This window comes from Lissotriton helveticus, chromosome 12 (genome assembly GCF_964261635.1).
Source record: "Lissotriton helveticus chromosome 12, aLisHel1.1, whole genome shotgun sequence".
In the NCBI taxonomy this organism is placed as follows: domain Eukaryota; kingdom Metazoa; phylum Chordata; class Amphibia; order Caudata; family Salamandridae; genus Lissotriton; species Lissotriton helveticus.
In genome coordinates, this window is record NC_136073.1 from 639,032,590 (window position 1) to 639,046,240 (window position 13,651).

The 13,651-nt window shown below is 48.8% G+C and overlaps 1 protein-coding gene across 3 annotated transcripts in view; it reads right to left on the reverse strand.

Annotated features, from left to right (window-relative positions):
* LOC144799718 (uncharacterized) overlaps positions 1–13,651 on the reverse strand; it is a 208,890-nt gene that overhangs the window by 156,074 nt on the left and 39,165 nt on the right. For all 3 annotated transcript variants that reach the window (XM_078671224.1, XM_078671226.1, XM_078671225.1), the window contains exon 2: positions 338–427. In XM_078671224.1, coding sequence (XP_078527350.1) covers positions 338–364 — 27 coding nt within the window. In that variant the 5' untranslated portion in view covers positions 365–427. The remainder of the gene's footprint in view (positions 1–337; positions 428–13,651) is intronic.

Below are 13,651 nucleotides of genomic sequence, written 5' to 3' on the forward strand. Positions count from 1 at the left end.
ATATTCTTCAGCTGGAACTATAGAACCAGCTGTAATCAAACAGGATTAACAGTAAATTCAAATGGGGGCAGGGGGTGTCTACGAAATGTGGGCGAGTTAATTAAAAATATGGCTTAGCAACGAGAACGGGGTCTTTTCAACTATTGTGACAAAGTGTATAGAATACAGTGTTCGCTTTGTTGTGGTGAATAAAAAAATACATTTAACAATGCTAAACTAGCAGCTAGGCAAAAACTGAGCAGAGGTGTCTCAGCACCAACTGCGAGCAAACTCCATGCATGTGATACTGAACCTGCCCATGCAGGTGCTCCAAGAGGAGTAAAAAGGATGCACCTACCCGGGTGTAGACATACTCATCAGACATGGTCCCTGTTTCAGGCTGAGGCAGTGAAAAATGCGGAGATGTTCTTAAACTGGGGAAGACCGCCTGGGGGGGGAAAAACAGATAGAAGTTAGTTAACAGTGGTGCTCTCACTGCTCGTTTCAGACCTTAATGAGCTTTTATGTCTTTTGATAAATAGGATAAACGTTTTCAATGCATGGTTCTCTCACAGGTAAAGCAAACACAAGAAGATGATGGATGGAGCGCTGAAACTTTTCAGACACTCATCCCCAGTCACAGATCTGGGTTGAATCCATCATCGTTCTTTAACTCACTTCGCCACCTCAGTTCAGACCCAGCTATATGCAAATCAGTCTTGACCCTGTGCCTAATGGGAACAGTCCAGACCGAACTGCCAAGCCAGGTCTTCCCTATACTGGAACCAAGCATCCTGGGACCAGTTTCGGGGTGACCCCCCTCATCAGCCAGGCTACATTGTACATTTTTAACTGACTTAGGCGTTTCTACAAACAAAACCAAGTCTTATGCAATGGTATGCGGTGGTCCACAGAGTAGGTTAGCTCTTTTTCACATAGGCGATACACTACTCAAATGTGTTTCCACTTTTATCTACTTGGGGTTGCCCTTTGATGGTATATCTATCATCTGAAGTCTGTGAGAAATGCACAATCTGAACAGGCAACGGCATCGCTATTCAAATTTGCGTCCAAGCTCGGTTTCATGTCCCTACAGGCTGCCATTACAGTTTAGAAAGCCAGACCAGTAACTATTGTACCATATGGTGCTGGCGTTTGGAGGTGCACTGGTTCTTTGCAACCAATCAATTAATCAATCAATCAATCAATCATGGGCATTTGTATAGCGTGCTACTCACCCGGAAGGGTCTCAAGGCACTTGGGGGGGGGGGGGGGGGTCCGCTGCTGCTCTTAGAGCCAGGTCTTGAGGAGCTTCCTGAAGGAGAGATGATCCTGGGTCTGCCGGAGGTGGATCGGGAGGGAGTTCCATGTCTTGGCTGCCAGGTAGGAGAAGGATCTTCCCCCGGCGGTGGCTTTGTGGATGCGGGGTACGGCGGCGAGGGCGAGGCTGGTCGATCGTGGCTGGTAGGTGGGCGCGTAGAAGGTCAGGCGGTTGTTGAGGTACTTGGGACCCAGGTCGTGGAGGGCCTTGTGTGCGTGGGTGAGGAGCCTGAACGTGATTCTGTTGCTGACGGGGAGCCATTGCAGGTCTCTCAGGTGGCCGGAGATGTGGCTGTGTCGGGGGATGTCCAGGACGAGTCGTGCGGAGGCGTTCTGGATGCGCTGGAGTCTTTTCTGAAGTTTGGCTGTGGTTCCGGCGTAGAGGGTGTTTCCGTAGTCCAGTTGGCTGGTGACGAGTGCCTGGGTGACCGTCTTCCTGGTTTCGGTGGGGATCCATCGGAAGATCTTACGGAGCATGCGCAGGTTGTTGAAGCATGATGACGAGACGGCATTGACTTGTCTGGTCATCGAGAGGGAGGAGTCCAGGATGAAGCCCAGGTTGCGTGCATGGTCCGCTGGTTTGGGGGTGGTGCCCAGGGCAGGGGGCCACCAGGAGTCGTCCCAGGCGGAGGGTGATGATCCCAGGATGAGGACTTCCGTCTTGTCTGAGTTCAGTTTCAGGCGGCTGTTCCTCATCCATTCGGCGACGTCTTTCATCCCTTCGTGTAGGCTGGTTCTGGCGGTGGCGGGGTCGTTGGTGAGGGAGAGGATAAGCTGGGTGTCGTCGGCATAGGAGATGATGTTGAGGTTGTGTTTGCGTGCGATGGCTGCGAGGGGGCTCATGTAGACGTTGAAGAGGGTTGGGCTGAGTGATGACCCTTGTGGTACGCCACAGATGACTTCGGTGGCCTCGGATCTGAACGGGGGGAGGCGGAATCTCTGGGTTCTTCCGGCGAGGAACGAGATGATCCACTCCAGTGCCTTTTCTCGGATTCCGATGATTCTGAGGCGCTGTACTAGGGTGCGGTGGCAGACCGTGTCGGACGCTGCAGAGAGGTCCAGGAGGATGAGGGCCGCTGTTTTCCGTTGTCGAGCAGGGATCTGATGTCGTCAGTGGCTGCGATGAGGGCGGTCTCGTTGCTGTGGTTGGCTCGGAAACCGGACTGCGAAGGGTCGAGGGATCCGTTCGTCTCGAGGAAGGCGGCAAGCTGTCTGTTGACGGTCTTTTCGATGACTTTGGCAGGAAAAGGGAGGAGCGAGATGGGGCGGTATTTCTTGTGGTCGGTGGGGTCCGCTGTTGGTTTCTTCAGGAGCGCGCTGAGCTCGGCGTGCTTCCAGGTCTCCGGGAAGGTGGCGGTGTTGAAGGAGGTGTTGATGATGTCCCGGAGTTGGGGTGCGATGATGGAGTCGGCCTTGTTGAAGACGCGGTGGGGGCAGGGGTCGGTTGGTGATCCGGAGTGGCTGGTGTTCATCGTGCGGGTGGTTTCTTCGGTGCTGATCGGGGTCCAGGTGCAGAGGGTGGTGGTGGGGGGCGTTGGTTCGGTGGTTGGGTGCGTGGTTGGTGCGCCGAAGCTGTTGTGTATATCTGCGATCTTGCAGTGGAAGAACGAGGCGAGTGAGTCGCAGAGGTCTTGCGAGGGAGTGATGTAGTTGTTTCCGGCGCTGTGGTTGGAGAACTCTTTGACGATGTTGAAGAGTTCCTTGCTGTTGTGGGCGTTGTTGTTCAGTCGTTCTTTGAATGCTGTCTTCTTGGTGGTGCCGATCAGCTGGTGGTGTTTGCAGGTGGCGTGCTTGAGGGCCGTCATGTTGTCCGTGGTCTGGTCATGGCGCCAGGCTTTCTCGAGGGTGCGGCAGTTCTTCTTGGAGATCTTGAGTTCGTCGGTGAACCAGTGGGCTTTCTTGCTGCCGGGTCTGCTGGGAGGGTCCTTCAGTGGTGCGAGGTCATCTGCGCAGTTGGGGAGCCACTGTGTGAGGTTGCTGGCTGCTTCGTTGGGGTCCGTTGTGCTGGCGGGAGGGTTCTGGCGGAGGGAGGTGGTGAGTTGCTCGGCGGTGATCTTGCTCCAGCTCTTGCGAGGACCCGGTTGCGGGTGGTGGTGGGTCGTGGTTCTTCTGAAGCTGAAGTGGATGCAGCTGTGGTCAGTCCAATGGAGTCCGGTGGAGTGGCTGAAGGAGATGTGCTTGCTGGAGGAGAAGATGGGATCAAGCGTGTGGCCGGCATAGTGGGTGGGGGTGTTCACCAGTTGCTTGAGTCCGCGGTTAGCGAGGTTGTCCAGCAGGTTGGCGGTGTTGCGGTCCTTGTTGTTCTCCAGGTGGAAGTTGAGGTCCCCTAGGAAGATGTAGTCGGCGGAGGGGAGGGCGTGCTTGCTGATGAAGTCGGCGATGTCTTCGTTGAGTTGGGTGCGTGGTCCCGGGGGTCTGTAAATGAGGGTGCCTCTGAGGGTGGTCTTGGGGTCGGTGTGTATCTGGAAGTGAAGGTGTTCGGCGGCGGTGAAGGTGTCGTCGGGGTTGGTCGAGATGCGGATGGTGTTCTTGTGTACGATGGCGATGCCTCCTCCAGTCTGGTTGACGCGGTCCTTCCGGGTGATCTTGTATCGTCCGGGATGGCTATGGCGATGTCAGGCGCTGAGGAGGCGTTCATCCAGGTTTCTGTAAGGAAGGCGACGTCTGGTGATGTTGCGTCGAGCAGGTTCCAGAGTTCGACGGCGTGTCTGTGGACGGAGCGGGTGTTGAGCAGGATGCACTTGAGGTGGTTGTTGTTGGTGCTCGGCTTGTCGGGTGCCGTGCAGGCCTGGAGGCAGGTGAATTTGCATGCTTGGCAGGTGAAGGGTCCGTGGGTGCGTTTCGGGGTGGCTCGGTAGCAGGCGGGGTTCCGGCCGGCGTTGAGTGCGTGGAGGGTGGCGGCGTCGTAGGTCTGTCGTGTGGTCTGGCATTGTCGGTGGCCAGGGGTCCTGGCGCTGGGTGCGGTCCAGGCAAGGACGGGCGCAGACGGGCTTGCCTTTGGCGCGCCTTCGGCGCACAATCGGCGCGCTTGGTGCGGGTGAACGCTGCGCGTACGCGCGGACTCCATATGAGGCGAGGGAGGAGCAGCTGGGAGCGGGGCGGCCAATGGGGTTACAGTGGAGAAGGGGGCGGGGCCGCGAGGGAGCAGCGGCGGAGGGAAGCGGGGCACACCGGGGTACAATGCGACGGGCTCAAATCCGGGAAATTACAAAATGAGGGCTACAAGACAAGTGAGAGCAAGAGGGCACAAATCAGGAAATCACAAATGTGGGCAACAAGACAAGGGAGAACAACAATGTGATGGGCTCAAATCCAGGAAATTCACAAAAGGGGCTACAAGACAGAGAGAGCAAGAGGGCACAAATCAGGAATTCACAAATGCGGGCAACAAGACAAGGGAGAACAGCAGTAGTCACGAGGGGCAGCAGCGGGGAGAACCACGAGCAGCAGCGAGGGGCACCGATGCTAGGGGCGACGCGCTACAGCTGACGAGCCGTGCGGCGTGGGGGTGTCCTGAGGTCAGGTCACCTAGGCACACAACCACCCCTCTAGCTCTTGGGACCCTGGGGCCGTGTCATTTCTGCAACTGCAGATTAGCAAGAACAGTTTTTGGAGAAAACTACTGTCACTGCAGAGTAGTGTTCTTTCATTCATAGCTCACGAAGAAGTAGGCCTCCAGTATCTGGATGACATAGTGGGAATTGCCCCAATAGTGCTCTGGCTCGGAGTCTTGGCTGGGCCAGAAGCTGCACTGATGCAGTCGTTGTTGTCCGATTACCTGGGGGTAGCAAGGATGTACAAAAGCAAGTGGCTTATGCAAGTCAAAAACACATTATTGGACATCGATGGTTACTCAGATGGTGTGTCCCCGCGCTAAAGATCTAACCTCACAGTAATAAGGGAGAGACAGAGGGGGGAAATCAGAGCTCTAAGATCTAACCGTGTAAGAAGGGAAAGAAGAGCAGGGGGGGAAGCAAGCCCCTAGACAGTAGCAGCTAATGACCTGAAAAGCCAAGTTGTAAGTCCTTTGCGAAAGACTGTTTCTACTGGTTCTGCTCTCAGATACATCAGTAGGGAATCCCATGCCTTAGCCGCCAGATGGCTGGAGGACTGTGCCCCTAACCTAGCTCTCTGCACTCGGGGTACCCTTACTTGGTTGGCCCTAGCAGATCTTAAATTTTGTGAAAAAGCATAAGGTTTTATCATGGAGCGTAGGTATTTGGGGCCTTTGTCCATCTGGATTTTGTGGTAGTAACTCATGGCCTTGTAAATGAATCTGTTCTCCACTGAAAGCCAGTCAAGGGTAGTCTAGGCATTAGAGACAGACGTCCTTCTAGGAGATATAAAACTAACCGGACTGCCACACTTCTTTAGCGGTTGGCAGTTTTTTCAAACTTTCAATGGAAGCCCCAAGGAAGGATAGTACAGTAATCTATTTGGGAAGTTACTAGGTCATGCACAACAGTTTTTCTGGCCGCTATTAGCAGTAGGTCCAGGGTCTTCCTCTGGATTCTAAGCGTCCCGAATTATTTTCCAGCTACACTATTTCTTTGATTCTCAAACGCTTAGGGTCAAACCATACACCCACGTTTTTGGATGTAGGGATGGGGATTTGGCCCGGGACATCAGGCCATCATGCCGATGTCCAGATTGAGGGTGCTTTGCCAACTATCATTGCCTCCGTTTTGTTACCATTCAGTTTAAGATAATTATTTGTCGTCCAGGAGGCTAATTCTTCCAGGCATAGGGAGAACTGGGCTGCAGCGGCATCCACGTCTTCTAAGAGTGCGACGATGAGCTGCGTATTGTCCGCATATGACACCATTTTGACGTTCTGCCTTTTCACAATTTACTCTAAGTGGTAAATATAAAAGTTGAATAATGTTGGGCTCAATATTGAGCCCTTCGGTACACCTTCCATTGCAGGCTTTGGGCAATTTGAAACTAAGGGATTGGAGAAATTAGGTCATCCAAAGCAGTGCGGTACCTCCGACATCGCACTTCATGAGCCACTGAAGGAGTAGGTCATGCGATACGGTGTCGAAGGCCACACTTAGATCCAGCAGCACCAAAGCTGCTGAATGCCCTTCGTCAGCATACAGTCTCAAAGTTTTGGTGGAAAGGACGAGAGGGGACTCAGTGGAATAAGAAGCCCAAAACCAGGTTGAGTTGGGGGAAGCAGGGCTTCAAAGTCAATAAAATTCCTAAGTGGGCTGTTCACAATTTTCTACGTTATTTTCGCAAAAAATGGCAGGAGGGAGATGGGTTGCAGATTTTCTAGTTGCGTGGGATCCGCTGAAGGTTTTATCCGTAAGGGCAGCACCACTGCGTGCTTCCATTTTTGCAGAACCACACCTGACCGGAAAGACATTGAGATCCGCTGTTGTAGATGGGGCGGAATAACATCCATCCCTTGCACTAGGATTTTAGGTGATGCAGGGTGTAGAGGAGACCCCGATTTTATTACCATAGTAAGTCTTTTTAGATCTTCCAAAGGGGGACACTTAATTACTTGAGGTGGTTCTTGATAACTAAATCAACTGGAGGGTTGCCAAAGTCTCTCCAATTTTTAAATTCTGCCGGAAAGGTGTCATAGATTGTAGCTACTTAAGAAGCAAAAAGAAAGAGGCAATCTGATTGCAGCTATCTAAAGATGATGGCGCTGTGGCTGTAATGCGTTTTAGGGAGGCGAATGAGTTAAGAATAGAAAACAGCTCTTTGGTGGAATGGTTTGCATTCTCTATTTTTAAAGTATAGAAGTCATGCAGCATTTTTCTAATGAACTTGTGGTATTTCTTTAACTCATTTTTGTAACTAACTCGACCAGTAATACTGTAGTCTGTCCACCAAATGAGCTCAATATGTTCGCAGAACTTCTTCGCTGCAACTAATAACTCAATAAATCTTTGTGTAGTATTACATGTCCTTGATTGGTTGCTGGTAATCTTGGGGGCTATACTGTCCTAAGAATGCCCAACCATCATTGGTGGATTACCCCTCAAACAAGTAGAACGTGAAAAACTGGTACCATGCCCTAACAAATCGATTATTATTATTATTATTCTCCTAAAGGTCACTTCATTTTAAACAGTGTAACCCAGCCATGTTTTATCTTCAATTGCTGCTAACTTATCAAGTCTGTTTTATGGTGCACAATTATCTTGCTGCTGTGGTGAAAGCTAGAAAGAGGGTGGGCAAGTAAATATGTCTTGGTCATGTGTGGTATATAAATAAATAATACCGGATCTAGGTTTGACTAGGCATAGCAATAACAGATAGCTCAATAAATAAGAGTCAAGATTCGAGGTAGTAGGAGTTTGCAGGTTTATTACAGCATAAAGGACAGGAACAGGACAACCTGCATAGGAATAGGATGGCAGAGCCCGGCAGCTGCCGGGGCTGGATCTGGGATGAGCGCGCTAACATTTAATAACAATACACGATCATATATACTAAAACAGTTGCATTACAATACATACGATAGGCGGAGCAGTGGGTGTGGTCAATAGCAGTCGCGAAAGATAAGGGTGAAAGTAGGTGTAACAGAGGCGTATACATAGACATGTGATGCAAACGTAACAGAATATGTCATGAATGGGGCGGAAACATGGAGGGGGCTACCTAAGGAGCCGGGACCTCTAACCTAATGGTGCGCGCAAACTGACAATGACGTGTTACTAGAAGAAGCTGGGGGCTACGAACTCTGTGCTAGGAGCAGAGACTGAAGTCTGGAGAGTCAGGGCGACATGTACCTAAGCAGTATCTAGTATCTGATGTTTAGAGAACATGTTGATAGAATCCAAAAGTTATCGGGGTAAAGGCGAACAGACTCTAAGACTGGAGCATGCATTATTCTACATGTAGTGCGTGATGAAGAATATTAAATGATCATTAATACAGTATTTCTCTAACATGGAGACGTAAAGGCTAGACTATGATGGTAACTATTGATGCAGTTCAGTAGCTTTAGGAATGCAGAGAAGGAGGACTAACTGATAACTGGAATCATAACATACTCTTGGCAGACTCAGAGGCAGAGCCAGGCTGAACCGGGCACTGCAAGGCAGGAAGTAAGTGAAGGGTCAGGAACACAGGTGGGGGCTGTATCGCTCCTCAGCGAGGCTCAGGAGACAGGAGCTGAATCTGGTGTCCAGGCCCTTTTGAGGCCTAGAAACGGGAACTTTACAATGAAATAACGTGCACACTGAGAAACGTGGCAACGTGACTTTACATAGGCCTGATATTCGTAGTATTCACGAGAACTGGAAAACTGGCATACTAGTAATGGACACAACTGTAATTGCGTCTTTAATCGAACATGGGGAATACATATGCATATTAATCATGCACACATAACATATGGTGGAGGACGCGTAGGGACACAGAACATGGCAAAATTTACTTTTCCACATTCCCTCCTTGTCACTACGTTTCCATCAGGAAACATCAATATTCATGATACCATCTATCATTTCATACAGTATCATTTGCTCGTCTCGAATTTTCTGGGAACGGGTTTTAGAACGGGACTTGGGACTAGGAATACAAGAGGTAGCACAAATGCCGCAAATCGCAGGGCCACATTGTATACAGAGACAGCAACTGAATATGATTGCTACTGTAATACCTAGAAAGGACAAGACTTTCCATCCCCAAGCGGAAATTATATTCCAGAACCAACCGGACCATGTCCAGGTGCCTGGGTCTTGGTGTAACAGATGGGCAATTTTATGAAGTCTGGTTATAGCTGAATAAACAGACGGCGCGTTATTAGGAATGAAAATGCAGCAACTAGATCCGATGACTCTACAGGCCCCGCCCCTATCGGCCAATATGACGTCAAGGACGAGACGATTCTGTAAAACGACAAATCTCATAGCAGATTGCTCTTCAGTTAAGTTACCTAGAGCAGAGGCAGTCTCATTGACTACTGCTTCAAGGGTTCTGGTTAACCTACGAATTAGCTTACTATTCTGGATAGGTCCTATAAAGAAGAAGAAACCTCTATTGAAATCTGTATACTGTTCTAGAGCAGTTTCAGTATAATCGACAATGGGGGACTCCCTTCTATGTCTAATGTGTACTAGATGTGTGTTTCTATGATAATCAGATGGAGCTAGGAAAACAGGTGGCAGTAGGAAGGCAATGTAACAGGTTCCCTCCCAATCGAGGGGCAGACGAACATATGCGGTCTGACCACAAATAAAATAAGAATGACGTGAAGCTTTGAAAATAGATTTCCCACTGTCACCATATTTGACAATAGTAGTACAATCGCTATGTCCTACATGTACGGAACCATTATTTCTAACACATAATTCGCCTTTGACTGGTAGTACTGAAATAGCAGGTAAGTCTGGAGTGGAATCAGACTGAACATTCAGGACCATGAAATTCGAAGAATAATTACCTAAATTGTAAACTTCGTTTTCTAGATCTAACCCTGTTCTGTGGGGAAGACCTTGCTTGTCTGGGAAACATGTACTGTTAAGAAAAGACATATCTGTTGAGGATGACGTTAACGTGGACCATGCTCCACACGAACCATTATGTGAAAATGGATAAGGAAAAAGAGTGGCAGAACTCCCTTCGGGGTCTGGAAAGGGGGGAGTCGACCACACACCCAACAATTAGTGGCATTGCTGGTCTGGTGTGAATAATGTAACATGCGGATAAAAGAATTGTTACGCATAGCGAGGCGATAAGAGAGTTCATGAGGAGGCAGATCACTAAACGTGTGCTCTACTGTAGCATTAGAGGACTTATTTACATGAGAAACTGGAAAATACAGATAAAACGCATAACTGGTGCAGGAAATCATAATACTGAGAAATAATATGAAACATAGAAAAACGATACATCGGATTGAGTTTTGACTAACTCTCTCACTATGGGGGTCTATTTTATACATGTCAGAAACCGGTCTAACCGTTTCACCTAGGGGAGGACTTAGACAATCAAACTGGCTGACTTATTTTACTAGACCTTAACTTTTTCTTATACTCCTGTTGCGGAGTTGTCTCTAACAGGGAGGGTGCAGTATCATTGTCTTTTGCGGGACAGTCCTTAAGAATAGTACTTTGGCAGTCCTTTAAATCCTCGGAAATGTTCTTTGAAATTGGTTTCAATCCATAAAACTTTTTGATATGCGAAAGATGCACCCAGCCTTTGCGTCCCTCCAACTTCACGGCTGTGCGGGTGGCCAGGAGGACCTGTCGGGGCTCCTTCCAGCGAGGCTCCAGCGGACTTGAACGATCGAAATTTCGCACTAGGACCATGGATCCGGGAACGATTTCATGCGGTGCCACCTCGGTATTGTCTGGAAATGCGGCGGCAACCTGTGAACGACAAGAGTTGAGGGCAGACATCAAGGAAGCTAGGTAATCTGTCAGCATATTACTTGAAACATCGGTAATACTTCGGGGTCTAGGAGTACCCCACATGTTAGGGGGGCGGCCGAAAACGACCTCATACGGGGACAGACCTGATCTGGAATGTGCGACCATGCGCATATAGAACAGGGCGACCGGCAGAGCTACTAGCCAGTCCACACCTTTCTCTTGACAAACTTTTGCAATTCGAATTTTCAGGGTCTGATTATGTCTCTCTACGAGACCGGCTGCTTCAGGATGGCGTACACAATGGAACTTCCACTGGTACCCTAACAAAAGGGACACGTGTTTCATGAGTTCAGATGAGAATGGCTGGCCGTTGTCAGAATATACGACCCTAGGGAGTCCGTAACGGGGGAAGAACTCACGAACCAACTGCTTGGCAGTGGTCGCGGCTGTGTAATCTGGGACTGGATATGCTTCTGTCCACCTGGACAAAGCGCATACAACTACGAGGACATACTTGAAACCTCGACATCGCTCCATCTGAATATAATCCATTTGGAGGACTTCAAAAGGGTGGTCAGGGGGCTGGAATCCACCTTGTTCCACCGGGACACTTTTACCTGGATTAAACTGACAACATATCATACAGGTACGGACTTTCTGCTTGGCTGCAGCTCGTAAATGCTTGTTGAACCAAATATTCTGGATACTGTCTAACATAGCTTTTTCTCCTAAATGTGCTGGACTATGTGCGGTATTGATAATGACTTGAACCATGGAGTCGGGGAGAAACCATGTGGCTTTACCCTTTGTTACCCATCCTTGATCTGTCTGTACCCCTCCTTGTTCGGACCATTTCTTGATTTCATCGGGAGTAGCATGTAACTGGATATCTATGACATCTTGAGTAGGGTCTTTAACTGTCATACATGTAATCGGATCTGGAGTGTGTGTCGGTGTCTTATTAACTGAAATGTCTGGTGTCTGAGCTGTAAGTTTGGCTGTGCGATCTGCTAGATCATTACCTTGAGAAATAGTGTCAGTAACTTTCGTATGTGCTTTGCACTTCATGATAGCAATGGATGTCGGTAAATGTATTGCATCTAACAGAGCTTGAATAAGGAGACCATGCTGAATCTTGGTTCCATGAGAAGTCATGAAACCTCTCTCCTGCCAGAGCACTCCGAAGTCGTGTACAACTCCAAATGCGTAACGTGAATCTGTATAAACATTAACTTTCAGGTTCTTGGCGTGTATGCAGGCTTGAGTCAGAGCAACTAGCTCTGCTGCTTGAGCAGACAGGGTGTCAATACGGTGTGTCTCTATAACTTCAGTGTCGGTAGTCACTGCGTACGCGGCTACTAGTTCTCCTGTACTTGTTCTCATACATGAACCATCCACATAAAGTGTCAGGTCGGGATCTGGTAATGGAATATCTGTCAGATCTTGTCTTGGCTTTGTCATGATGTTAACTACTTCCACACAGTCGTGTGTGGCAGAATTCGAAGTAACTGATGGTAACAATGTAGCAGGATTTAAAACGTTGCAGCGTCTGATTTCTATGTGTGGCTGGAACAGTGTCAGTTGATAACCTGTCAATCGTGCAATAGTCAAGTGCTGAGTCTGTGTTCGGTTTAAAAGAACTTCCACGGAGTGTGGAACTTGTACTGTCAGGGAGTGTCCTAATACTATGGAATCACTTTGTCTGATAGCAAGTGCTGTGGCTGCAACTGACTTAAGGCACGCAGGCAGAGCCTGGGCTACAGGATCTAATGTGCTCGAAAAATAAGCACAAGGCTTGTATTGTCCTGCTTGATCTTGTGTGAGGACAGATAATGCTGTACCTTCGCGTTCTGTGACGAAAAGTGTAAAAGACTTACTGTAGTTCGGTGTTGCTAGAACTGGAGCTTGACATAGGGCTTTCTTTAACTCATTGAAACTAAGTGCATGTTCAGATGTCCAAGGGAGGACAGTCGATACGGCTGCCTCCCGTGTCGTTAACTGTATCAGTGGTTTAGCTAGAAATGCATACTGAGGAATCCATTGTCTGCAATAAGAAGTAAGGCCAATAAAAGCACGTACCTCCTTCTGGGTCCTTGGCTGAGGAAGACTCGCTATTAACTGGATACGGTCTGGTGTCAACTGCCTACCCCTCTTGGACAGTAAGTGTCCTAAGTAGACCACTTGCTGGACACAGAATTGAAGCTTCGAAGGGGACACCTTGTGTCCCATCTCGGCTAGGAAATACAAGACTGTAAGTGAGGCTCGCTCGCAAGCACGTTCAGAACGGGCTGTGATCAGTAGATCATCGACATACTGGAGCAGGGCAGTGTCAGTTGGCATGTGAATGTTGTCTAGTTGTCTCTTGAGTGCTTGACTGTAAATACTAGGACTTTCTGTGAAACCTTGAGGAGCGCGTGTGAACATATAGCTCCTTCCATTTAAACAAAATCCGAAAAGAAACTGGCTGTCTGGATGAATGGGGACACTGAAAAACGCATTCTTGAGGTCTATGACAGTGAAAAATGAAGCTTCGGAATCAATGACTGTCAATAGGGAAGAGATATCTGGGACAACTGGGTACTGGGGAATAATACATTTATTAAGTTCTCGAAGGTCAATCACTAAACGATATACTGGAGGTGCATTTGGATCAGTACGTTTCATAACAGGAATGATCGGAGAATTGCATACATTGGAGTCAGTTTCTACAACTACTCCTTGAGCCATGAGCTCGTCAATAATTTTGGATAAGGCTGCTACAGCCTCAGGTGGCAATCTGTACTGCCTGATTCGTGGCAGGACTACACCTGGCTTGAGAGTCACACGATGGGGTGTGATTTGCATAAAGCCAACATCAGTTGGACCTTGCGCCCATAGATGCTGCGGAACATTGGACAATCTGGGATCAAAATCTCGTAATACATAGTGACCCTTGAAGTCGCGTAGGAACAATCGTATTCCCTCTGGGGAACAGCATATAACTGCACCTAACTCTTTCAGTGTCTGAATGC